Source organism: Bradysia coprophila, unplaced genomic scaffold (assembly GCF_014529535.1).
Source record: "Bradysia coprophila strain Holo2 unplaced genomic scaffold, BU_Bcop_v1 contig_232, whole genome shotgun sequence".
NCBI classification, from domain to species: domain Eukaryota; kingdom Metazoa; phylum Arthropoda; class Insecta; order Diptera; family Sciaridae; genus Bradysia; species Bradysia coprophila.
The window spans coordinates 17,153,478-17,175,215 of record NW_023503493.1 but is presented as its reverse complement, the minus strand read 5'-3'; the positions used below and the strand labels follow the sequence as shown (position 1 = coordinate 17,175,215).

Below are 21,738 nucleotides of genomic sequence, written 5' to 3'. Positions count from 1 at the left end.
TTAGGCAATTTCGCGAGTTGTAGCCCGAACGAAGTGAGGGCTACATGCGAAAGTGCCTAAAATCAATCGTCCAAAACAGATACTCAAAAAAATTTTCATGTAAGGGGTCGAAAACCCGAGAAAAATCTCGAAACTCCCTCATTTTCGGCCCCGACACATGAAATAGTTATTTACAGAACAAGTGATAAAAGTAGAGTTTTTGTGTGAATTTTGTTGATCCGAGGCGAGGCCGAGGTCAACAACCACACGAAAACGAGACTTTTCAACTTTTATCACGAGTTTTGTAATGGATTTTACATGCTTTTGAAACCTAAACCATTTCTCCTGTTTTCCCTAGTTGTGTAATTCGCCACTTTCGACTCTAGGTAAAACAAAAGCATGTAAAAATTTTTTAAAGCGAAATTCCAATCAGGGACATACAGCTTGGGATTTTGAAATGAGTTACGCATTTCGTTTCAACTGGTTGATTCAAACAAAACGGATGATACGGTTCAATCGCTACCACGCGAATGTATGCAACTATTTTACCTGTACAAACAAGTATAAACACTTATGTTTGTATGGGTCGACCGGCTGAAAAACAGTTGAAACGAAATGCGTCACATATTTCAAAGTCTTTGGCTGTAAAACTAACTTTAAACGGAAGTCATTTTTGTTCTCCCGGCTCTCGACTACATTGAATTTCCAAATAAAAATGCTTCCGATTTTTAAAATTTTTTTTCTCAATTTTATTTTTTTAATATTTCTTTCTTGCTGTGGTATCGTAATAAGTAGTTGTAGTAGGTAGGTATGTAGGTAGTAACTTTACATAATAATAATAAATTGTGTTATATTTCATTGATATAATAACCACACCCTTTTATTAAGCGTTTAATACGTTTGACTTTGATAGATTAAAAATTTGCAAGAAAATTTCTTTCTCTGTTGACGATAAATTGACTTACCTCGGAAAGTAAGTGAATTTATCGTACGATTAACAAAAATTTCTTTCCATTAACGTAAATTGTTCTTAATATTATAATTTATGCAACACACATTCGGTGTCGTTTGAGTTCATAAGGTGTGCAGTTTTCGTTACTTTCAATGCAATTCTCATCAATAAAAACATTTTCATCGATTAACATAATTTTAAGAAGAAAATTGTATGACAAATCAAAATTGAACGTTGCCTCACCTAAATTCTAATAACAAAGTTTATGTACAAAGATAAAACTCATTAAAAATTACGAAACTAACATTTCTATCGCTTAAACAAATCACAAAATTTTGAACAAAAATAAATCGAAACAACAAATTTGGGGAGGGCGATTAGGAGGCAAAATAAAAAAAAAAAATTGAAACAAACGACCGATTTATTTGTGTGGTAAGAAGGAATTTTCTTCTTTCTCACATAAAAAATACCACTTTTTAGCACCATAAGTTTTGATAATTTTCATTTTATGGATTCGTTTTTTGATGGAACTTTCTAATTTACGGTTAAGGCGTTTCGTCTGAGGGATGAGCTATTTTCCACGTAAAGAATTCTTTCGATGTGCAAATTTTTCGATGGAATTTGGAGAGACATTCGCACGCTCAAAGGGAACAATGTGTCCGGAAACGGAAAACGACTGATTTTTTTTTTGGAGAGAATCCGTTTCCGTTCCAGTTTCATTGTCCACTATTGCCGATGAAAAAGTATTTTGCGTTCGGGAGATGTACAAAATATAATTTCATGGATTCAAATAACAGAAATTTTAGTCAACGATGAGAGATTCGAGAGTAAAATTTGAGTTAAAGAAAGAATCGATCATTGGAAGTTCATCCCAGCTCACAATTTATTTTTTAGAGAAAAAAAATCTTTGAAATTTGCTGTCACTTCCGAAGGTAACATGTTCCACGATACTACACCTCAAAGTGACGAACAAATTTCGATTTGAATTTATTTTCTCGAATTTTTTCAATTTCATCTCAATTTTTTAAGTTTTGTTCTTGCTTTGTGCGTATTTTTGTAGGCTTAGGCAATGTTGTGATAAAATAGTGTTTTCTCTTGGGGGTAGGAGTGTGTTTGTGTTTTCTTGAAGCCGTTTCGTAAAAATGTTTTGTTTTGAATATAAAAAACGTATAGAAAAATGTCAGTTAATATTCGATTAAGTGTGGCGGTTTGTTTGTAGTTTTCTCGTGTGCAATAATTTCTGTTTATCTATTTCGTTATGAGCTTAGCATTAGCGCTGCACTAATAGCTGTCGTTTTTTTCATAAAATCATCAAAAGTTATTTAGCTGCGTTTTCATTCTCTGATTTACGATATTGTGTTTACTGTGCTCTGCTTTTATCGTTCGATTCTTAATTTTATTTTCAAAAGAAAGACTTATGTTGCTAACCTCTACAATGAATACAAAAAAATCTTTAAGGATTTACCTTCCACAGAGCCATAAATAATGTTGAAGGATGTCACGCGGATACATGCAAATGTCACGGACATCCCTTAATCATTTTGCTCTCTTTTCTGGTTTTGAGTTATTGGAATTCCATTATTTTTCGCTTCTATTTACAAAATATTTCTCTTTTACATTAAATGTAAGTTCCTAACACACACAAAATTTACAATTTTCTTCGCTTTAATTTATACAATTCAAAAGGCAATTTCTCAATTTTTGTTTCTCTTCGATCTTAATTTGAGGATTAAAATGTAAGGACTAGACAAGGTAAACATGTATAAGGGGGATCGGATAATTCAAAGGGCACTTCTCCACGCGTATAAATTGATCTTTTTTTTAGTTGATTGTCTACAGTGTGTTGACAAAATTTTTTTCTCTTTTTTTCTTTAAATTGGCGGTGGTCCATTCTGATAGTGTAACATCGGCTCCAGACTCTTTGCAAAGTTATTGCCGAATGTGCACGTATAATCTTCACCATGTGGGACCATCGCTGCAACGCCCAGCAAAAGGAGCATTAATGCCTGTATGGGTAGTGATGCACGCAGCACTCTTCCTAAGAAACGATAACCGCGTACAAGGACGGTTGTATTGATTTCTTCGGAAGTCATATCGTCGACACTGTGAAAATTAATAGAGAGGATGCAAAGATATTGATTAGTTTCGATGAGTTACAAAATCTCAACACGATGAATATTTGTGGACAAACATGGAAATGTAGTGAAGTTTCTGCGACTGATGAAAAATGCAATTTTTTTTGTCGGATTTGATTGCAGGTAATGTTTTTGAAATGGAAGGCTAGTTAAAAATCAAGGACTGCTTTATAGAATGACTTAGAAATTGTAGAAAATTCTGGAAACTTTCAGAAATTTTAAGAAGTTTTTCCATCAATTTCTACAATTCCTGCAAGGTCTACAAAATTCCAAATTTTTAACAATTCTAGAAAATTTGTGAAATTTCAGAACTGCGATATCAACTCATACGTTATCGCCATTCAGCGACAATTGCATCATGGGCAGAAATCTCGTGAATGTTCTCCGAACAATCTTATTGTTCTCTCTTAAAAGTTGACATAAAATAGGTCCCCAGTTTTTGAATTACACCAAATTTAGCACCGAAACACAAAGTGTTCCGAAAAAATTTTTTAATCCAAAATTTTTACCTATGCAAGATTTTTGACCCATGATTGTTGCAGAAAGACTTTCCAAAAAAGTATTGTTTCTAAACACACCACGAGTTAAGTGATTTTCACGAATGGTGAAAAGAGGAATCTTTCAGCCGAAATGTAAAAACTTATCTTGAGTCTAATTAAAAGTATGAAACAACCCGTTTTCATTGTGAAAAAATGAATCTGTGAACTGTCATTCATCTATTGATTATTGATTATTGAACTGTCCATGATCATAAAGCCCTTTACCATAACTTTAATGGACAATGATTTTATTGTATTTTCTATTGATGAGATCAATTTTTAGAGTTAGCTCTTTCCATTAATCTTAAAATGGAAATGAAAATGAAAAATCAAATCCAACTTTATTGCTCCACTTGCCGTCTGATGAAATGTTATCAATGAAAATTATATTCTGTTGTCAAATTATACTACTGAGTGAATGATATTGGTGCTTGCTAAATATCTACTTCGACCATAATGTATCCCAATTCGAAAAAAAGAATTCAAACGAAAACAAAAATAAAAAAAAATTAAAAATTCTATTTACTTTGCATAATCAGTGGAATGTGATGAGGCCTGTAACAGCTGAGCGCCAGTTTGTTCCAGTAGCTGTTTAAAAAATTAAAATTTTCTCATTTAAAACTTACAAAACAAAGTGAAGTGCTTGAAAAGTACGACTAAAAATTTTGATTCAAATTTAGTGCACGCACAGCTACTATATCTCTTCCAAATTCACCTAGAAGCAATTCAAATAACAAAATAATCGTTCAACCATACCTCTTGCGACAGAAGGTGTAACGATGATGGTTCTTTCGTTGAACCGGACAAATTGAGTCCGATTTGCGTTGAATCATAGCCGAGTACGGCTCCCAATTTGACGATGTAAACACCAGTCAAGCGACGCAATGATTGTAGACGCAAACGTAGATCGGTCAATCTGCAAAGTGTTCTGAACGATTAATTTCATAGTGTGCCGTGTGCTTCGAAACAAATTAAGGAACAGTATGATGGGACAACGTCGAAATAATAAAAAAAGGAAATATGAGAAGATATGCGTGTGGGGTGATGAATTGTGTAAGTATGTTGGTGCTGTCGTCTGTTGGTTTTGTTATTTGAAAAGATGCAGACGCAATAGTTACGAAAAAAGAATTAGTCGAGAAATAGAGAAAGAAACGAAGAAGTGTTCCCAAGCAGAACATGAATTGAAGTAATGTTCACAATTTCAGCTATATCGATGTATTATGTCGGAAAGGCACACTTTATTACTCACACAATTCCAGTTTCAAAATCCAAAATCATTTCGATCAAAACACACACAAAGCAATAAAAATCAGGTTCTGGTATCCGGAGAACTGGACAATCGTTAGAAAAGGCAATCAGTTTAATATTATCAGACAAAATCAGTTAAGGACCAATAGTTGAGTGAAGACAATATTCATCACATCCGTTAAATATTGTCGCCGAAAGGGAATTTAGTTGGATAGCAAAAGCATAGAGCTGTTAAAGTTAAGGTAGTTTAGCCTACGACGCTTTTAACGTCGATTTCTTTTCCTCGAAATCAGAGAGGCTGTGAAAGGGCAATCTAATCAGCGAAATCCTTAAGTCTTTGAGAATAATTTTTCATTTCGATACTGATTTAAGGCTAGAAGAATTCGAACACCATTTCACATCATTGTTAAAAAACGAAAATGACTTTGATAAGCAAATGATAAGCAACTTCCAATGGTGATCGGATCAGTTTGATTGATAGGGAAAACGATAGCTTTTGGGCACCATCGGGCAATTGGAAAAATAGGCGTCAATTTAGTAAAGCTAATTTTTTTTAGGACCTCGGGCGCCTTTTTTTTCTACTCCACTTCGGGCGCCACGGGCATTTGCCCATTTGGTCCATATGTAAGGGCGGCACTGGAGTAAATACAAAAAGTCCTGCGAACACACTGTATTATGTTAATTTGTTGAATGACCCATCATAATGCTAAATGCAGGGTTGCGACGGTCTAAAATGACTCCTATTTAAGGAACTTAGGAGCCTGATTTAAGAATGATTTTAGGAGATTCTTGTTTGGTTTCGGAAATGTTTAAGTCTAGAGCTTTATTTTAGGAGTTTTAGGAGCTCTTAAGATGATTTTTGAAATTTTAGGAATGTAGGGAGATTTAGGAGGAGTAGTAGCCCTGTAAATGAGACCTTATACTATCAAGCTTCAATTCGACACACAAATGTAAAAGTTTTTAAGTGTAAAAAACGCAAAAACAAACAATATTGTCACTAAGCATGCACCCCATCACCTTGAATATTTCATTTTTGTATGACTTCGACCCGCCCCACAAAAATCCAAAACAAATTGACTTACTTTGAGTAGGTGGTTGACGATGACGGCGAATCATCGGTGCGCAGTAATTGATCGGCTGCCTCCTGTAATGATATAACTCTCGGCTCACAGCGTTCCAATTCACAGCGCAATTCACGGAATTTTTTGAACTTTGCTTCCAAAACTTTGCGATCCACCGTCAAGTCAACCGGTTCGGACGCATGGATCATCTCTTCGGTCTGCTCTAACCACAGACACAGTTCATTGATGATCTCATGGAATTCGTTGTTTCCCATCAGAGCAGCTTGAAGTAACGATTGCCACCGGGCAGCATGTTTGCATATTTTCTCCCAGCGTTTATTGTCCGTTTCGAGGCGATTGCGAAGTTGTTTAGCCTTTTCGGTGTCCAATGTATGCGTAGCCAAATGATCACCGACCACATTCAGTGACGACACAATTGATTTGTGACTTTCCAGATCCAGGAAAAATTCCCGATGATCTGTCACAATGTCTTCCAGCTGTTCGATGTTATTCGGCGGTGCGGTTTGAGTCTTCTGTGTACCTTCGGCAAATTGAAGCCATTGCTCCAGGCGCCAAAGATCGTTGTCGATTTGTTGCCAATTTCGTTGTGAGCAGAGTGGGCACGTCAATCGGCCAGAATCACTGCAAAGTATGAGAATTTGGTCAAAACACATAAACTGAGGTCAATCATTGAATCGGCATTCTCAAGCTGTTTGTGATGTAGGTTATGGTTAGAATGGAAACATAGTTCGGATTAGAGTGAATATTCAGTGCCACTAATGAATTGACTTACTGTGGACAGACGAAATTGTAAGCAGCTGGAAGCCTAGACCTGTTTGTTTTATAGGAAGCAAATAAGACTTTTGTTTTAGAAAGCTCATCCCAAATCAGTTAATCAGTTCAATTTCGTTTTAAAAAAAGCCATCACAAAGAAAGTTGAAAACAAAAGAAAAAAAAATCAGTTGATTGATGACCAACACCCATACTAAGGCATTAGGTGTGCAAATATTATTTTAAAACAAATCCAAAACCAAAACAAATCTTCCGTAACTAACCTGCTGCTTTCTTGTTGTCTTTCCTTGGCTCTCCACAACGCGACAAGGGTCTCATATTGTGCACACAGTTCAGCGACTTCATTGACCTCTGCCTCTTCGTTTGAACTGAAGCATTCGGTGATTAACAGCGTACTCAAATGGTTCATTAATTCCACCGATGATTGACTGTTCGATATTAGTTTCGACACAACCTGTGAACCAGGCTTCTTCGACGGATCATTAACAGCTTTCTCCAACGATTCCAAATTCGAACGGACTTCCTTAATGGCCGCTGCCAGTTCGTAAATGTACGCATCTTTTGGCGTAATGGATGTCATGCGATTCAATCCCGGCAATGTGTTCACTTGGCAAGCCGAGTCCGATTCGAATCGTAACGTTTCCACCTGTACGCCTTCGTCAATTTCCTTTTGGCGGTCGATTGTTGTCGTCAATTCGTTCTTGTATTTGATGATGGATGTGTTAACGATCGACCAGAGCAATTGATATTCGTCGATCAACGACTGGATGCTTTGAATTTCGTCGGGTCTTCCCTTTTTCATCAAAACGAGTCCGAGCTTATCCGCATTGGCTAGATCATGTTCACACATTTTCAGTTCCTGTTCGAAGCACTGAAGTTGGCGTAGTTGATCATCTGGATTTTCGGTTAAGTTATTCTTTAGTCCGTTGTAGTCGCTTTGGATTTGAGTCAGGGTTTCCATAGCTCTATTTTGGCAGCTGATGAACTCTCGATACATTTTCATGTCCATATTAAGCATTCCGATAATGTCTAATGCCTTAGGAACCAATGCGCGCCACCTTATCAACATAAAGCGGGTCGAGGTTGTCAAATGTTTCACATTCTCTGGATCTAAACCGTTTGTTTTGGCCAGTTTGGAGTAGGTTTGTTCCAACGATTTGAAAATGGATGAACGAGATTCAATTTCAACGATTTTCTCTTCCAGAACGGCTATACGATTAATAACTTCAGCTTGAGTGAGATCATCCAGACCTTGTTCCAAGTCATTCAAATCATTCTCTTGTGCAATGAGCCATGCCTCCTGATCGTTTGTCATTGCATGCAATTCCAGTAACAGCGACCATGTAGTCATTATTCGTCGCTTTCTCTCAGCCGACATTCCACACACATTCTTCCACCGTCGTTCCAAATTGTCAACGGACGATGTTAGTGTGTTGGTGTTGAAGTGAGCTTTCCAGGTGTCGACGTCGCTTAAGAGCATCTCGCACAAATTCAGCACGTCACCGATGTTACTGCTTTCTCCTTCAATGGCACGTTGGAGTTTATCATGTTCCTTCAGCTTCGAGTCTATGACAGATTTATGCAAATTCTCGAACACGACCGGCTTCGACAATTCAATTTCCATGGATTGTAACCAGGAACGAATTTCGGCAATTCGCTCTTCCAGCCGAAGCATTGTCATCTTCAAGTCGTTTATCTTATTCGATCTGGACTTACACAAATACTTCAAACGTTCCCATCGATCAACGATGGCATCCAATTTGGTTTGAATTTCTTGCCGTATTTGTTTCTCTTTTTTGGAATTGCCAGCATAGAATGTCAATAGCTCTTGTCCGTTGAACAGTAGCCATTCACGTTCGTGTTCGCGAAGTTCCATTTCCGTTTGGACTTCCTTTTCAATTTTCTTGATCACATCTTCTGGATCGAACAGAACACTTTGCGAATCTCCGTCCAATCGTTTCTCGATGCCGTCCATCCACTTCATCAGTCTGTCATATTTGGCCGAGAACATCTCATTCAACGACATACGTTCTTCAATTTGATTGATTAAGCTGGATAGCTGTTGATCCAAGTCTGCCTGCTGTTGCCATAATATCCAGACCATTTGTCGAATGGTTTTCATATCGAACGGACTGATGCATTCCTTCAATTCCTCCTGAATCACACTAATCGACTCCAATTCGGGAATCAAATTGTTCAAACGAACTCGTTGATTGCGCAACTGGTTCAGTCGTTCTTGGATGTCAATCGAATTTGTTGGCAGATTACTGGCAGCGTTTGTCACTATGGTTTGAGTTTCCTGGAAATTCGACTGGATCGATTTCACCTTGTCGTCGTAGGTCTTACTCAAATTGACAATTTTCTCCAAAAAGTCTCGCCATGTCTCTAGACCAGCCCGAAGATTTGCAATTCTCTGCGAACTGGCGGCGTGTTCCATACGAATAGATGTGGCAATAGCATCGTCACAGAAATGCAGGAAGCTCAATTGTTGTTGACGCAAACTTTCTGCCTCATTTTCACCCTGTGGCATTTGCTCAATGATACGTTCGATGCGATGAAGAACTTTCGGAACTCGTCTCAGGTGAATGTATTTCAGTTGCAGCCGAGATCTCTCGCGTTCCTTTTCCTTCAACCATTCCAGCAACAGTGCCTGATCTTTACGGTACTTATCCCAAGCGTTCAGTCTCATTTCGATTTCCGAATGTCTGTCGAGTATGCGAGACAAGGTTTCATTGTGTAGATTGGTCAGAGAGTTGAACTGTTCCAGAATGTTTGGATCTACATTCGATTTCTCGGATTTCAATTCCAACACCGACTTCTGGCTGGCCAATAGATTTTGATGGACAGTGCACAAATGACGGTGTTCCGTCAAGCTGGAATAGTCTTGCGGTATCGTGCTGGACAAAAATGATTGTACATGTTGCAGGTACTCATGCCACAGTTTCAATGCCGACGCATTGTCCTGGCTTTGGACGAGGCGAGACGACAAACGGTGATATTGATGGAAAGTGTCTTGGAATATTTTCTGCCACAGCTGAAGCACTTCGACAATTGAATATTCCGTGGCCGTTGATGAACTTTCACCCGACTTGTCACGCAATTCTTTCAACTGTCCTTCCGTTTTTCCCAGTGCGAGAAGATGGGTACGAACTATGGCCAATTGATTTTCAGGACTCTCCGATTCAACGGAAGCGATTGCCTGGAAAATTCAACAAAATCAACGCATTAATGAATCGCCAATTATTGTAATACATCAAAGGGAATTCGATGAGTTCGAACGTATATGTAACATAATAGTGTAGCATGTGGAAAGGTGCATGAATTTTCGATGCACAATTTTGTATTTTTGTAATTGAAATGCCCTCGTTTTACGAAAAACCATCAATTGAACGAAAATGTTTTTTTTTCCTCAACTTTTCTTGTTTGTTTACGATGGCAACCCATAATTCACCTCAATTTTAATTAGGTTAATAATGTGGTTGTATGGCCTGGGCTGTATGTGCATATATGTACATATAGCAAATAAGACGAGACTAAGGTCATTATCAAATGGAATGCGAATATAAATGCGCCTGCATGGAGAAGTTGGATGCGGTGTGTATAACTCAAATTATACCATCAAACGAAATTGGAAATAGAATTCGTTTAAACCATAAATAATTTGGCTGGTAGCTTTGAACGAAAGACCGAAAGAGTTTATCGCCGAAAATCAAATTAGATTAAAATTTAAAGTTGACATTCCATTCAATTATTGAAAGCAAGTCTCTCGTATCTTAAAGCAAAAGTGACAGCAACATTGGTGTGTTTATCGCAAGGCACTCCTCACTGTCGTAATCATATTATTTTTGAAGTTTGTCTATGATTTTGACTTAGTTCAGATGTTGACCTTTCAATATATTAAACCATAACAACAAGAACCTTGAACTTTTGTCACTCATTCGCAAAGATCATGTCATCAGAATCACAGTTGCTAATTTTGAAAAACCATAAAAATCTTCGAGCGCGTCGAGCACTCATAAAACAAAAATATATTTTTGACGTTCGTGCACGCGATAAGTTATGTTACATGTTACACTTGAGCATAACGAAACATTATATCAAAATGATGCTTATCATCACCACACACACACACACTTCACTTCATAAAATAATGTGAAATTATATAGCGACCGACAGATAAACACTCAGAAATTATTATATTCCTCACCTGTTGCATATTATTGAAATAACTTTTCGCTTGATTGATATTTCTCGTGCATTCCTCCTCATTAATGGCACACGATTCGGCAATGTCGGCCAATGTTGATATCGATTCACGTACATATTCTAACCGCTGGCTCAACGAATCGATTTCGCCCGTTAACAGTTCCGAGGCATCAACACCAACATCGCTGGCTATCTGGGCGACCATATCGCGGAGTTCGGCAACTCTTGCACTATGCAGGTCAAGGGTGTGTTTGCATTCCTAGATGAAATGAAGCAAAAAAAAAAAAACAAATTTTATTATCGCCGTCAAAGCCATAAGGGGTCATTTGATCATGTTGTTTTGTTGTAAACGGCGAGACAGCAATAATATTAACCAATTTTTGCTTTTCACATTTAAATGATAAGAAAGAATTAAGATCGAACATAGTGCTGAATGAATCATGAATTTGAAATTGTAGAAGATGTCATCGGTACAGAGAATGAATTAAGAAAGTCAAAATAAACAGTTCTCTCACCTGAACTTGTTTGATAGCATCGCTGGGCTGCAATGTTCCAATTGTTCCCATTTGCTCGTCGGCCCACACCCTCACAGCTGCACTAGCTTCGCGATATTGTTGCCACAAATTAACAGCTCGTTGATATTTAGTCTTTAGATCCAATAAGTTTGCACGTGTATCATTCCAAGCATTCCATGCTTCTTGAACGGCAGCATCAATGTTTTGAGCAATATCCGTGTCACATGTGTCAATCAGTGGTTTGGCTGTCGAACGCAATTCTTCCAGCAAATTTTCACGTTCATCCAAATCACCATGCAGACCCTATTTGAAACGGATGCATTTGGTTCACATTCAATTTTTAGATAAAAAATATTTTGGTTTCCGTTGATAGTTTCGAAAAAATCACTCAATTTAATAACTTTTTGCTTGCAAAAGCTAACTGAATTTTATTTCGTTTTATGCATTCCATTCGCGTGTATAATATTGTATAAACATTCGACCGCAGTTAAAACCATCGTCGTACCTCAGACGCGCTCAAACTAAAACTTGTTCGGGTGTTTGTTCAGCAATAAGCCTCGGCAATAATCATTTCGTTTGTTACGGAAAATTGAGTTTTATTTTTCTATTTGTTTGCATGTAAAGAGGTGTTTAGCTGAGGTTTTTAATGGAAATAAAACTTGAATCAGTCACTGACTGTGAGAAATTATAATCAATTCGAGTGTGTCGTAACGACCTAACATCGATCGGATGATCGGAAGACACACGGGATAGATATGAATTTTAAACTTTCATTTTTCGATTAAAAATTTTGATTTCATTTCTTTCAAATGCAAAATCGAATTATTATCGCGACTTCTTATCATCATACGCCAAAGAAACCTTAACTATAAATCCAACATATTACCGAAAAACAATTGTTAGGCATGAGGTTATTATCACTTAGGCAAATATGTACGAATTATACCCACATTAAGCGAGCGAGCAAACATATACACAGACCATTACATTTGCTTAACCCATATGGCATATTTCATTACCTATTTTGATGTGGTTGAGCAACATCATACAAACAGAAAACAGAATTTTTTCGGACGGATTTGTCGCTCTTAACTTTTTTTTTGTTGGAATTTATTGATAAGACTGCAAAGTGATTTCTTTTTTAACGACAACACCAAGAAATAGTTTCGTTTTGTGACGAGAAAGGCCTTGATTTTTGTTATTAAAATCACATGCGGCTTCAGATAATTAACTCGGAGCTCCGTTAAAAATAATCGAAATTTTACTGTGTACCGAACAACGGTGACTATTTACTGAATCAATACGTAACGGCTTTCTATTTTTAAAAAAAATTATCGAACACCTATTGACAGACACCCGACTTGGACACTTTCCATGAAATTCTTTCTCTGATCTAATTTAAGTTTTGCGCTTTTCTCGAATGCAAAAACAACTATACTCGACTGACTCGATTGATTCATTCAAACGTTTGGCTGATTGAAATGTTGGAAAAACAAAACAACTCACCTCTAATCGCTCCGTTGTTTTCCTCAACCGTTCGTAATCGATGTGTCCATTCACTTTCAACAATTCCATCATGTAGTCGGTCTCCTGCACAGATTGATGAACGATTTCCAGTTGTCTTTCGAAACGTCTCCACAAAACCAGACGATTCTTCAGCAGTCCAAGAATATTGCCGCAACGTGACTCCAATACGGCATGCTCGTCTTGAAGCTGCGAAATATCACGCTCCAATTTGACCGGTGACACAGAGACACGTAGTCGCATTGGCAATGTGTGAAGTAACTGTCTGAGCCGCATAATTTCCTGCCACTGTTCGATCAATTCCTCGGAAATGGTTTGACATTCACTGAAGGCCTTTTCGATTTGTTCGCTGCCCATCTTTTCGTATGACTCGCAATCGTCTAAAACTAGCGAGTCTTGGGCTTGAGTTTTGCGAATACGATGAATTCCTTGCTGGATCGCAATTAGACGATCTCTTAGCATGAGTGATCCTTCCAATTCCTCAGAAATTTGCATCGAAATGCGGTGTGATAGTGCGAATAGTTCGCCAATACGTTCGGGTTCGGTCGATGGTAGCATACCGACACGGCCAAGTTCGTTGGCAATAATTCCGACACGAGTATTGAGCACTTGCATACGTTCAATATACAAATTCAGTTCATCTTCGTTCTTGATCACTCCCTTTGTCGACGTTATATTCAATTCCAATTCCTGTAGCTCTCTTTCCAAAATGGCCAATTTTTCGTTGATTGGAATATCTTGCGAGGAAATGCTGTTGACGATTGCATTCTGAATTGCATTGATTTTATTGCTAATGCTCGTCCATCGATCCTCCAATTGGCCATGGAACTGGCGCTGTAACATTTCATCAGCCAAAGGCAGAATTTGAAGTGCTTTCTCAAAGTTTTGTCCCACATCATTTCGAATATTGCCGTGCAACTCGTGATGCACTTTGATCTCCCAGAATTGACGCATATTTTCAATCGGCTGTGTGCGTAAATCTTTCGGCAATTCAATCTGTGAAATGTCGCGTTCTGCTTCTTTAATCCACACTTCCAATTTGTCGGTCAATGCTTCGAAATGTATCCAAATCTCACGGAAGGTCGTTAGCCGGCGAAGGTACAAATTGACCTCCTCCTTCAGTCTTAGTAATACCATGAGGGAATCGTTGTTTTCCTCTTCCAAATTGGGAGCATTAACCAGTTCCTGTAGTCGGCTGGCGTTATTTATGAGTTGAGTGACTTTGGCATGATGATTGGAAATGTCCGTGCTAAGTGACTGGTACATGGTTATGTAACGATCATAGTCAGCTGAGGTCACAGCTGACAAGTCTGGTACTCTTTGTTGAGCCACTTGAAGCCATTGTCTCTCTTCTCGCATTCCCTTCTCTAAAACAGTCCATCGGGATGCTGCCAAAGATATTCGTTGCGCTCTATCGGATGCTTTATCTGAAAATTGAAAGTAAAATTGTCATTATTGGACGCTCCCCTACTATGATGACTTCTTTGAATTTGAAGATCAAAAATCGTAAATTTTACTCACCCAATATTGCTGACGCTTTGGCATAGAGATTTTGATGTAGTTCGGCATGCTTTATGCGAGTTTCATTGTCCAAATTGCCTTCCAATGATTCCAAAATCGAACGGCAGTGGCTCAAATTCACAAAGAACTTTCTATGCTTTTGCATTTCTTGTTGTAATTCTTCCAGTGAACTGGCTACAATTGGCTGCTCAACCAGGGTATCAGCCAGCAGGGTGATTTGACTGAATTCATTTAGCGTTTGCTCGTACTCATCCGCAAGCGTTTGTAGCTGAAGCAAGCGACTTCTTTCGAGGAAAATGTTATTCTCTAAATTCCTGGACGCTTCGTACGAGCCATAGATTTCTTGGGGTATTTCTTTGTTCGGGAAATCTCTCATCAAACTGATCGATGTACTCTTTAGCAGGCGAGCAATGTTTCTGCCCTGTTCTTGATTTCGATTTTCCAAATCATCCAAAAGGACCAATTTTTCTTCGGTTGTGATTTCAGTGTTCACAATGGTTTCGAAGCGCTCCTGCAGGTTCGTGATGTTGATGAGAATTTGTTCTATTTGTAAAATATACTCATTCCATCGTTGCAAATCACTGGAGGCCTGCACTTCACTTTCCTTTGTCACCTCCTCGATGGTCTTGACTTGATCACTTAATGCTGCAAAACATTTGTTCATTTTATCACGTTCGTCAGGACTGACAACACGGCCAGCATCTTGCAAATCTTTCGAAAATTGTGCCACATGTCCATGGATTTCATGTAGTTCGTGCTTCAACTCATCGAAACTGCGCATGTTTTCTTCGGTCGGTCCGTCGCTTGATTGTTGTCGCAATTGGTATACACGATATTCAACGGTCTCTAGCCAAGTAGAGATCGTTTCAATGATAGTAATAACACTGCGCTGAATGACGATGGTATCGCGTCTATCAACAGCCTCCTGAAGTGTTCCCAAGTTTTCTTCCAATGCCTCGATGCGATTTTCGACTGGCTCTTGCGAAACAGTATCACTAAGCGTGGCCAAATGTATAACATCTCCGAGGTGTGTTCCACCGCGAGCATCATTGATTTGTCGTATACGATTGGATATCACGTTACTTGTATCGGTCCAGACAAGCGTTGTTGGTCGTTGATGAATTGTACTCGGATGTTCCTGCCTTTCTGCTTCGATGAGCTCTTGCGAAGATGGTTGTGGACGGTTTTGTTGCAATAGATCTGAGCTCCAAATCGAATCTGGTACTCTTTCGTATTCGGCCGCAATGTCCATGCCAGGTGTTAGTGGAACATTCAGTTCTTCTGTTGGCGACATTACCTCTTCAATTGTTACGGAGGAAGTTGGTTTTGATTTTGAGGATTTCTTTTGATGAACCACTTTTTCCTCATGTTGTTGCACGGGTGGCTGTTCGTCCTCTTCATTGAAACTATCGGTTACTGTTGTTTTTGAAATAGTCAGTTGAACGAGATTCTCTTCCTCAGATGGTTTTTCTTCTTCTGTGGGCTGGTTTTCGACAATTGGTAACACGTCGTGAGGAATCGGTTGATCGATGCTAGCTTCGTCAGGTTCAGTGGTTGCGACGACAACTCTCACAGAGATTGATTGGAACGGTGCCGGTTTTTCATATTGTTCACCATCGATAAAGGATTTGGTAATATCAATTATCTTTCTATCCGGTGCCATTGAATCGACATCGACATATTTCTCGATGATACCAGATTGTTGAGGAATTTCTTCCACTTTTTCGGCTACGACGTCCGTAGGTGGAACATAAGTTACTTCAGTCTTTGTGATAATCAGGCTCACAGTTTGGTCTTTTGGCGATTCAGAAGTGGCTTCACTCTCCTTCTCCACATGTTGAGATTCAACAGGCGGCTGTTTTTCGGATAATCCAGAAATCGTCTCAACTTGTTGAACAATTTCGGCTGCTGTTGTGTCAACTGTAGGCTGGGAAATTTCATCTCTGACTTTCATGTATTGTTCATTATCTATGAAGGTTTGCGTAATGGATTTACCATCCGGCCTCGGTTCTTCGGAAAGTTTTTCTGGCTCAGCAATAGCAGACACATCAGGTTCCAGTTGCTTGGGAGCTTCTCCAACCAAAATTTCATCGACAACCGTATTTTGATCAGTTGTTCCGAAGGTAGTGTCGAACACAGTTTTCTTCTCAATGGTTAGCAATACGGTTTCACTTGAATCATGTGGAGCATTATTAATCGCATCCAAGGTTGGTGCTGAAGGTGCAATTGCTTCTGAGTGGATGTCCAGTTGCAGTACGTCCGATTGTTGTACTTCGAGTTGTTGTACTTCGGGTTGTTGTACTTCGGGTTGTTGTACTTCTGGTAGTTGTACTTCGGGTTGTTGTACTTCTGGTAGTTGTACTTCGGGTTGTTGTACTTCGGGTTGTTGTACTTCGGGTTGTTGTACTTCGGGTTGTTGTACTTCCGGTTTCTGTACTTCTGCTTCCTTTTCATCCGGTTGTTCAATTTCTCGTGAATCTGGCACAATTTCGGTCTTTACAATCATTGTTGTAACTTCGATAGTTTCAGTTTCGGTAGATGGTTTCGTATCGTCATCTATTGTACTCTGAGATTCTGGTTCAAATATAGATTCCTTTGGAGTTTCCTTTTGATACTGTTCTCCCTCCAGGAATTTGCGAGTCTCATCAATTTTCGATTTTTGATCCGCTCCACTGACTGTTACTTGAACTTCGGCGGTATCAGCTTTCTTCTTTTTAATTTTGTTCTTCTTCTTTTTCTTTTTCTTATTGTCGTCGTCACCACCATCGTCGAAAACTTCGACAGGAACTCCATCGTCATCTATCGTAAAGGATTTCTTAATCTCCATCAAAACTGGTTCACCTTTCTTGAAACTCTGAACTCCTCCATCGGGAACGGTGAATGAAGCTTCGATTTGGATTTCATACGGTTCTTCAGATGAAGTCGTCAATGAAGGCGTTTCCACATCTCGCCTGTCGCCAGCAAATTGAACTGGTGACGTCTGCGTTATGGATTCAACGGTTGTGGTCACTTCTGTATTTGTTGCTTCGTTAGTCTGAGGTATTTTGATCGGAATAGTGTTGCAAATGTCAGTAACTAACTGCTCCGCAACCGGTCTGACAATTTCTTCAGATGGATACACTGTTTCAGCGGAAGTGTCAATGATTGGAGTTGTGGACGGTGTCGTTTGCAGTTCTTTTTCTTCAGTCGTTACTACTGTAGTTTGAATCGAACATTCAATTGTTTCGCGTTGTTCTGGTGCTTCAACTGCATCCGTCTGCATTTCAGTGGTGGTCTGTTCAATTATCACTCGTTCCTCTTCGTCATCAAACTTAACTGGAGTGGTTTGGATTTGGGCTTCACTTTGTTCCGTTGGAGATGTTTGCATTTCGTGTTCGAGCTGATTAGTTGGCTCAGGTGACGTTTGAAGTGATATCTCCACTGTGGCTTCTTTTTGTTCAGGGGATGTTTGAACTGATCTTACGTCTAAACTTACTGGGTCTTTCAATTCAGTCGTGTCAGCCATTTGCACTGGGGATGTTTGTTGTTCAACATCTTCGGTTAAAGTTTCTTCAACAACTGATTTTGTGACAATGACTTCAGTTACAAGTGGTTTTGGCGATTCGGATGCTGACGACACCACTGAATGTTCAACAATTTTAACAGAATCATCCTGCGGTTCGGAAATGCTTTTCACTGATTCGTCTGGCGTTATTTCCTTTTCTTCTTCATGTTTAACGCCGCCTTCAGATTCCGACTCGAAAGGTGTGTCTTCACCGCGAGATTCATCGTCTACAGACTTTGCTACTAATGACTCATCATCAGTGATGGGTTTGACTTTTTGTTTCTTCTTTTTCTTCTTCTTCTTGCTCTTATCGTCTTTGTGATCTTCTTCGGCAGTTTCGTCAATTGGTTCATATCCAGTTTCTTGCACATTTTCTCGATCTGACGGTGGTGTACCAGTTCCAACGATAACCTGCTCTTCAGGCATTTCCATGTGCTCAGAAATTGTGTTATCGTCTTCAACAATAAGTTCAACAGAGTCAAGAGACGGATGAAGTGATAATTCCTCTTGCGATTCTTCTTTAGACGGAGTTTCCTTGTCTTTTCGTTTCTTTTTCTTGCGACTGCGTTTGCTGCCATCGCTTTTCGAAGAGTCGTCGACTACTGCATCAATGATTTCCGTAACCACTGGTACGTGACTTTCTTCCACTAGGTTGACGTTAACCTTTGGCTGCTCTTCATCTGCGTCCACTTTCATTGTGACCTTTACAGACCCAGGAGATTGTGTTCCTTTGGCTGGAAGCGACACTTTTATTGTTTGAGTGTGCGGATCGGCAGCCACTGCTTCAGCTTCCAAGAAAAGGTGAGTTGCCAAACGGACATCAATGGTAGGAATTGGTTTAATCAAAGGTATTTCTTCTGCTGTTTCTTCTTCAAGAATTACTTCGGCCTTCGGAGTCGGTGTTTCTTCTTTAATTAATTGGGAATCCGGTTCGGATTCCATTTCTGTAGGAATATGATCAGGTTCCTTCGATTGTTTTCCTTCTTCTTGAATTGTTATCGACGTATCAGTCTCGGTAACGATTTCAGTATTTTGTTTTGTTTCAGGTACTTGGAATTGCTCTACTACAGGTTCTTCTTTAATTGATTCATCTTGCCGTAATATGGTTTCTTCTACACTTAAAGTCACACTACCATCCGCCTTTTCAGGTACATTTTCAATCACCTCCTCCACTATATCAGTGACTTCAGGCTCTGACGGTGCGATCGCCTTCTCCACTTCTATTGTGGGTTCAATCAATTCTTGTGGTGACGGAACAGATTCTTCAATTTTTTCAACGGACTCTAGAATCGTGTCAACAACCTTATCTTCTTCGTGTGCAATATATTGTTCGATTTGTTGTTCAATAATTTCTTCAGCTTGACTCGGTGTGAGCAAAATATTTTCCTCGACTGGAGTTGTAGGCAATTCTTCTGTTTTCACCACTTCTACGGTAACTTCAATCGATTCTGGTGATTTCGGAACCACTTCTTCTGAAATTTCTTTGGGCTTTTGTTCTTCAATCGTCTGCACAATTTGTTCAGGCTGCTCAACCATTGGTTGAATGTCAATTTGTACTTTTTCAATTGACTTTGGTCGCTCTTCAACAACTTCTTGAACTTCACTTATCGATTGCTTCGGGGATTCAGTTTTCTTTTCGCTTTTGTCCACAACGTCAATTTCTTCAATCAGTTCGCGTGTATAAACTTCATCAATAACTGGTGACGGTGGCTTGGCATCGAATTCATAAGTTTCCAAAATGAAGTCCGAGCCGGTGTTTAAGTTTTGTGGCCAAATTTCTTGTGACACAAGCGAATCTTCCTTTATTGATGGTTCACTAATTGTTAATTCTTCCTCAGTTCGTTGTGATATCTCCAGTCCTTGTTGTTCCAAATGATGTTCTTGCGGCCATATATTTTCGATATTTTCTACATTTTCTTCCTCTTGAATGTTTGCCGGTTGTACTTGAGACGGTTCTAATTTCCCGTCTGTAAGTTCAGTTTCAGAAGTTATGTCTACTGGTGCAGGATCAACAATAACCAACTCTACGGGTGCTTGAATAATTTCAAATACCTGAGTGTTTCCGTCAACATCTTTAATTGGGTCACCTTTCGACTGCATTTTTTCTTCAACTTCAGTTATGATTGTGCCGACGCCAGATTGTGGAACTTGTTCTTCGTACTGTTCAGATGTAACTACTTTTCCGTTTACTGTTCTGACAATGTTGACGTTTACTTGAGGCACTTCTTCTTCGGTTATTTCAACTTCCTCTGGTTCTTCTACAATTTCTTCAGTGACATGTTCTTTACCGTCAATGATCACAACTCTTTTAATTATTTTCCGGGTCTTGCGAATAATACGCCTAGTTACTTGATGTACAACAGCTTGGATACTGGACTGTTCGAACTGTTCCGATGTCAAAGGCTCTTGATCGACAAAAACGACATCACCTTCTTGCATCTGTGTACCTTGAAGCATTACGTCTGAAGGGCCAGAATGGTATTCTTCCACGACTGGCTCATGTTCGAATTCATGGACAACCATCGAATCAGGTGATGTTCCTGCCATGACCATTCCTTTTCCGGTTTTGGAAATTGTTGTAGTCGTTCCACCACCAGCGGTGATCGTATTTGTGGAAACTTGATTCTGTAAATTGATTTGAGACACAGATTGCGTAACTGGAATGTTATCTGCTCCCACTAAAGTGGACACCGTTGTGAATTGTTGTTGTTGGTTCTGTTGCAGAACGTGCTGTGTTGTTCTCGTCAATTTTCGAACTATAATTCGTTTCGTTCCATCTGGATCGCAAACCACTTCGGTAGTTGTTTCATCGGGTTCAGTAAAGGTAGTCTCGAACGATTGCGGTACGTTACGTAGTACGAGTTCAGATGAGCGAATTGTTTCACCTGGTGGAACCTGTTGATATTTGGCGTCCACAAATACATCCTCAGTGATTTCACTGATGGTCGGGTTAGGAGCCGATTCGAATTTGATGGTTTCATGACCATCAGAATAGGTCTGAATAACGGAAATGTTGTCGGTGGGTTTCTTTTCCTTCAGCGTTTGCACAGATGTGTCGAATGTTTCAACGGCGGTTTTGCTATCTAGAGGGAAACTCGTTTGCTGCTCTTCATCAATTGGAGTTTGCTTGACCGGTTTTTGAAGACTTTCGCTGGTTTGTGTCTCGACTTCGTATACTTGAGTGGATGTAACTGGTTGCGTTGGTTCGATGGGAAGTACTTTTGGCTCTACAATTTCATCTTCCGGCATTGGGCTGGAATCTATCGTATTATCTGTAGACTGAATGCTGACTGGTTGTTCTCTTAACTGTTGCAGATGCTGTTGAAGATATTCGGTACGCGTTGTTATTACAAGTTGCTGTTCTCTGATCAAATTGATAATAATCGTCAATTGCTCTGACAGTGTGATTGCCAAAGGTTGGACGTCATTATAGGCTGTTAGATTTTCACAATTCGACTGAAGGTCCTGCAGCGATTGTAATTTCTCCTTTAACTTGCTGGCAATGAAGTTGTTCTCGTTGAGTTCATCAATGATAGTTGCTTCGTCGTTCGATATGTTCTCTGCTGTATTAACGGGAACGTTGACAGTGGTGAGCCAAGTTTCGATATCGCCGAGTAAATTTTGGTATTTCTCAATCTCCGATTTTCGACGTCTTTGGGCATCAATGGTTTCCTAAGAGTGAATTTAGCAATGAAATATTTTTCCATTTCACTTTTTTTTTG

The 21,738-nt window shown here is 39.2% G+C and overlaps 1 protein-coding gene across 10 annotated transcripts in view; it reads right to left on the bottom strand.

The window, feature by feature from the left end:
- Positions 1 to 2,230: 2,230 nt before the first annotated feature.
- The window catches only part of LOC119077062 (nesprin-1), a 127,341-nt gene continuing 107,833 nt past the window's right edge, over positions 2,231 to 21,738 (bottom strand). For 4 of the 10 annotated variants that reach the window (XM_037184198.1, XM_037184201.1, XM_037184199.1 and 1 more), the window contains 9 exons: positions 14,473 to 21,688; positions 12,934 to 14,378; positions 11,428 to 11,730; positions 10,914 to 11,171; positions 6,970 to 9,905; positions 5,936 to 6,556; positions 4,362 to 4,533; positions 4,132 to 4,193; positions 2,231 to 3,034 (listed from right to left, as the gene is read on the bottom strand). In XM_037184198.1, coding sequence (XP_037040093.1) covers positions 2,803 to 3,034; positions 4,132 to 4,193; positions 4,362 to 4,533; positions 5,936 to 6,556; positions 6,970 to 9,905; positions 10,914 to 11,171; positions 11,428 to 11,730; positions 12,934 to 14,378; positions 14,473 to 21,688 — 13,245 coding nt within the window. In that variant the 3' untranslated portion in view covers positions 2,231 to 2,802. Of the gene's footprint in view, positions 3,035 to 4,131; positions 4,194 to 4,361; positions 4,534 to 5,935; positions 6,557 to 6,707; positions 6,747 to 6,969; positions 9,906 to 10,913; positions 11,172 to 11,427; positions 11,731 to 12,933; positions 14,379 to 14,472; positions 21,689 to 21,738 lie in introns of all 10 variants that reach the window. The other 6 variants (XM_037184196.1, XM_037184190.1, XM_037184195.1 and 3 more) reach the window with 4 other exon arrangements.